Source organism: Bombus vosnesenskii, unplaced genomic scaffold (genome assembly GCF_011952255.1).
Source record: "Bombus vosnesenskii isolate JDL3184/JDL3185 unplaced genomic scaffold, Bvos_JDL3184-5_v1.1 scf7180000014186, whole genome shotgun sequence".
In the NCBI taxonomy this organism is placed as follows: Eukaryota; Metazoa; Arthropoda; class Insecta; order Hymenoptera; family Apidae; genus Bombus; species Bombus vosnesenskii.
In genome coordinates, this window is record NW_022883396.1 from 4,094 (window position 1) to 9,419 (window position 5,326).

The following is a 5,326-nucleotide window of genomic DNA, read 5'->3' on the forward strand; positions in this document are numbered from 1 at the left end:
CACCCCATTTGGAGATGTGACACCTTCAAAACCAAATCCCTTCGCGAACGCATTCGGGAGGTCAAAAGGGCATCACTATGCCTCAACTGCCTCGGGAAAGGGCACACAACGAAGCATTGTTTCGCAGGATCATGTCGCGTATGCGGAGAACGACATCATACAATGCTGCATAGGACAAAGCGCCATTCAGGGTCTCGTTCCAGCACGTCCAGCCCGAAATCTTCCCCATCAAATAGCCGATCCACAACACCTTCTTCGCCACCCTACGTATCACCCACTCGTCGCAAAAGGCACACAACAGACCACAGATCGGAAACACCACGAACAGCCGCGTCTGCAAGTCCACCGCCCAGTGACAAACGAACGCACAACCAATGACGCCGACGATCGACGACTCCGTTCATGACCGAACATATCAAACCAATAGCGTCCGAATTACTGTCCAATGATCTAGTCATCACAGCGCAGATTAAGATTTTGAATGATAAACAGCAACCAATCCGTTGTCGAGCGTTGCTCGACACCGGATCCAGTATGAACTTCATTACCGAGGAATTAGCAAAATCGTTAAGGATAAGGCAAAACAAATGTTCGGTCCCGATCGGAGCTCTAGATACCTTGACAACGACCTCTAAGCGACACATCACGGCCACGATCACTTCCACTGACGGTACATACACGCGGACATTAACGTTCCTTATCATTCCAATCATATCAACCTTAATTCCCAGCGAACCCATCGATCGTTCGACACTTGAGATACCAAAAAATCTCAAATTGGCCGATCCACGATTTCATTTACCAGCTCCGATAGATGTACTATTAAGCTCAGGTTCAACACTCGCGTCGATGTGTGTGGGACAAGTCAACCTCACGCAGCCAGACGAGCCTGGACTGCGTCTGCAAAAGACGCGATTCGGATGGGTAATCGGGGGGAGTCCAACTTCCCAAACCGCTACAAACATATTTCACACATCCACGACGACTTTACAAGCAGACCTCGCACGGTTTTGGGAAATCGATGAAGGACCCTCAATTAAACATATCTCAGAGGCAGATCGACGATGCGAAGAACACTTCCAAGCCCACACCCGACGCACCAGCGAAGGACGATACATCGTCGCTCTACCTTTCAACGATCAGCTTCAGTCACTCGGATCCTCTAAAACGCTGGCGAGTAAACGACTCGCCTCACTCAATCGCCGATTCCAGCGCGACAAACGCTTCGAATCAGAATATCGAACGGTAATACAGGAATACCTGGCGTTGGGACACATGACGAAGGTCAATGACAACCACTCCGACGACAACGGATACTATTTACCCCATCATGGCGTGACCAAAGCATCGAGTCAAACCACCAAACTCCGTGTAGTTTTCGACGGATCGGCACCAAGCACTACCGGAACCTCCTTAAACGATACACTTCACACAGGACCCAAGTTGCAGGAAGATTTATTTTATATATTAATTAGATTCCGCGCTCATCAATACGTACTCACCGGCGACATCGAGAAAATGTATCGGCAATTCCTCGTACGACCAGAGGATCGGAAATATCAAAGGATATTATGGCGCAGCGCGAGTGGAGAAACAGAAACATATGAGCTTAACACTGTAACGTTCGGTTTATCCGCAGCCCCGTATCTAGCTATTCGGTGCCTCAAGCAACTGGCAGAGGACGAAGGACATCGATTTCCACGTGCAGCACAGGTACTGCAGCGGGATTTCTACGTCGACGACGCTCTCACCGGAGCTGAAACGAAGGACGAAGCCCTCACGCTCAGAACAGAACTCACCAATTTACTTCAACTGGCCGGCTTAAACATACGAAAATGGGCGTCAAACGATAATGACTTATTACACGGACTCTCCTTAGAAGAAACAAATCACCAACATTTTTTGGGCGACTCGCAAACCTTGAAGACGCTGGGAGTGTTATGGAATTCATCCGACGACTCTATTCTTTACTCGGTCGAAGTCAAACCCACGCCCTCTCGAGTCACGAAACGAATCATCAGCTCGGAGATTGCAAAAATTTACGATCCGCTCGGTCTGCTCGCACCGGTGATTGTTCGGGCCAAGATGCTACTTCAACGAATATGGTCGTCGAAAATCGATTGGGATGAATCACTTCCGATCGAGTTACATACAGAGTGGGAAAGGTACTATGCCCAATTACCCTTATTAAACAACGTCAGGTTCCCACGCAAGGCAATAATCGAGTCCGCAATGGAAATTGAACTGCATGGTTTCTGCGATGCCAGCGAAAAGGCTTACGGAGCCTGTGTTTATCTTCGAACCCTTAACACCAACGGCCGTGTTTCGACCCAACTTTTAACCGCAAAATCGAAAGTCGCCCCACTCAAGTGCCAGACCATTCCTCGGCTCGAGCTGAGCGGAGCACTCCTTCTTACGTCCCTGATGTCGACAATACAACAAGCCCTATCCCACAAAATTACTCGAACTATCTATTGGACCGATTCCACTATCGTCCTCCATTGGCTCAATACATCACCTCACACCCTTAAAACATTCGTCGCTAACAGAGTCTCCGAAATTCAAACAAAAACCAGCATCCGCGATTGGCGCCACGTTCCTACCGACGACAATCCCGCGGACTTAACATCACGCGGCCAAACACCCGAAGAGTTTCTGCGCCCAACCATCTGGCAGCACGGTCCTGCATGGCTCTACCAGTCGGAAGGCTATTGGCCGACATGGGCGCTAACACCGCAAATCGAAGTACCGGAGCAGAAGGGGGCGATTTGTCTGTCCACAAACCCCCCCGATTACTGTTTGTTGCAAAGGTATTCATCCTGGCCCAAGTTGATACGAATCATAGCTCGTTGCCTCCGTTGGAAACAGAAAAGGAACCGAGCGGCACCCCTAACCGTTACTGAATTACGCATAACGCACAATAAACTGATAAAATTGTTGCAAAACATCCATTTCTCCGAGGAAATTCGCACACTCCAAAAAGATCGGAACGCGGCGATAAAGGGTAAGCTCACGCGACTCAATCCGTTCATAGACAAGGAAGGAATATTGCGAGTCGGGGGTCGACTCAGTCATCCGTCGATGACCTTCGCCCAGAAACATCCCATAGTATTACCTAAGTCATCCGTTACAACACGCATCATAGACCACGAGCACAAGATCCACATGCATTCCGGCACGCAGGCTACGTTATACGCAGTAAGACAAAGATACTGGCCCGTTGACGGTCGAAGTCAAGTATGGCGGGCGATCAAAGGCTGCGTCCGCTGCTGCCGCGCTCAACCACCGCCGGTAGAATACGTGATGGGTAATCTGCCGGAGGCGCGAGTAATGGAATCTCGCCCATTTACAAACGTCGGCGTCGATTACTGCGGGCCGTTCCACACCAAGGAAAAACGAGATCGTAACCGTCGTCAGATAAAAGTATACGTAGCCATTTTCGTATGCCTAGCAATTAAAGCGGTACACATCGAGCTCGTTGACGATCTCACTAGCGAAGCCTTCATCGCCGCTCTTCGCAGATTTATCGTTCGACGAGGCTATTGCTCCACCATCCATTCTGATAACGGCACCAACTTCAGAGGAGCAAGCAACGAATTACGAGAGCTTCACGATTTATTACAATCGGACGATCACAAGGAAAAAGTAACCGCATTTTTAGCCGACAAACAAATCGAATGGCGCTTCATTCCCCCTCATTCGCCGCATTTCGGTGGGCTATGGGAAGCAGCGGTGAAGTCATTTAAACGCCCCCTCAGGCGTGTAGCCGGCAACGAGTTACTCACCTCTGAACAATTGAATACTCTTATCATAGAAATAGAAGCAGTCCTCAATTCCCGCCCGCTAACTCCTATCTCCCCCGATCCAAACGATCTCCTAGTCCTCACTCCCGGACATTTTCTCATTGGCGATTCACTAATGTGCTTACGTGATCGAGATTTCAGAGACATTCCATCGAACCGACTCTCCAGATGGCAGCATATCCAACAGCTTAAACAGCATTTTTGGAACCGCTGGCATAAGGAGGATTTGAACGAGTTAACCAACCGCAATAAGTGGAGCAAGGGTGGACACGGCATCCAAAAAGGCACAATCGTCATCCTCAGAGAGGACAACGTTCCCTCCATGCATTGGCCTCTCGGCCGAGTTATCAAGGTTCATCCAGGCGCCGATGGTGTCATCCGGACAGCTACAGTTCAGACGGCAAAGAGCGTTTTGGATCGGGCCGTCAAAAGGCTTGTCCCACTGCCAATTCAACCCGATCTCGAGAAACCCGAACAACTAGCCACCGAGACGAACTAAGATGGGAACTTCAACCACATCTCGCTAATTTGATCGGGACCCTCTCAACGGGGGGAGGATGTTACGCCATGCGGCTTGCCATAGATCATATTCTTCACTGTCGGTCGCGGCACTATAATGTCACAGACGGATCGTCGCGGCTGCCCGGCAAAATAAACATTGTAGTGGCAAGCGCATGGTTCATTAAGCAGAGCGACCTCCAGAAACGTCGATTCGTGGCCGTTATTTGATCTGGTGTAAAAGACGGTGGCGTGATCCGAAGGTAGTGGGGGTCGCCTTCCAGAAAGAATCAGAACGTTTCGAGAAGCCAAACAGTCTACACATCTTTTGTATCGCGCATTCCATAGTAACATTTCCTTTGTTGTTCATTTATATTTTATAGCTAATAAGTTGTGCAATAAACATTAATTTAGTTGTGTTGATTCTGTGAGATTTCATTGAACTACCCTTATTATCATAATCGAAATAAGGGAATCGATCAGTTCGTGGCGTCGATTGTTCAATCGTAACGAGAACTTACAACTCTCGTTGACGTGATATCTCGCGATCGCGTCTCTCCGCGAATGATCGAAACACATGTAAATAAGAAATTCCGGAAATTTTTTCCTCAAGAATTTAATTCTTGTGTTTTGATTGATAATTATTACACTGCATACTAACTTTTCGCATACTGTTCGCGTCTAACAGTTTCCTAATAATAACTACTTCAAAATTACATATGTTCTTGCACGAATTCAAAAGTACGTATGATACAATTACAATTGATTCTAAAATAATAATTATTTAAAGATATTAAGATACTAATTAAACGTTTCACTGTATTTAAAAATCTGGAACAACAAATTTTTATTTATAAAAAATGAAACTGTGTTTATATATTCTTTGTCATGATGCTATTTCTTATTGCCATGTCGACATTTTTTAAAATTCATTTTGTTATCTCTACGCAATATGAAAATTCATATACTGCTTAATATTTTTTACATATTATCCATCCACCGCATGATATCTCCTGAAAAATCAA

General features: G+C 47.1%; 1 protein-coding gene across 1 annotated transcript; it reads left to right on the forward strand.

The window, feature by feature from the left end:
- The first annotated feature begins 402 nt into the window (after positions 1-402).
- LOC117239775 lies at positions 403-3,820 on the forward strand. Its single transcript, XM_033505592.1, has 3 exons — positions 403-670; positions 1,640-3,732; positions 3,815-3,820. The coding sequence occupies exons 1-3, from the start codon at positions 403-405 to the stop codon at positions 3,818-3,820; spliced, it is 2,367 nt and encodes a 788-aa protein (XP_033361483.1).
- Positions 3,821-5,326: the final 1,506 nt, after the last annotated feature.

Excerpts from the sequence above, each read along its gene's own strand:
- LOC117239775 (XM_033505592.1), top strand. The coding sequence starts at position 403 with ATGACCGAACATATCAAACCAATAGCGTCCGAATTACTGTCCAATGAT. Across the intron at positions 671-1,639 it reads CACGATCACTTCCACTGACG|CCCCGTATCTAGCTATTCGG; the intron begins GTACATACACGC and ends GTTTATCCGCAG.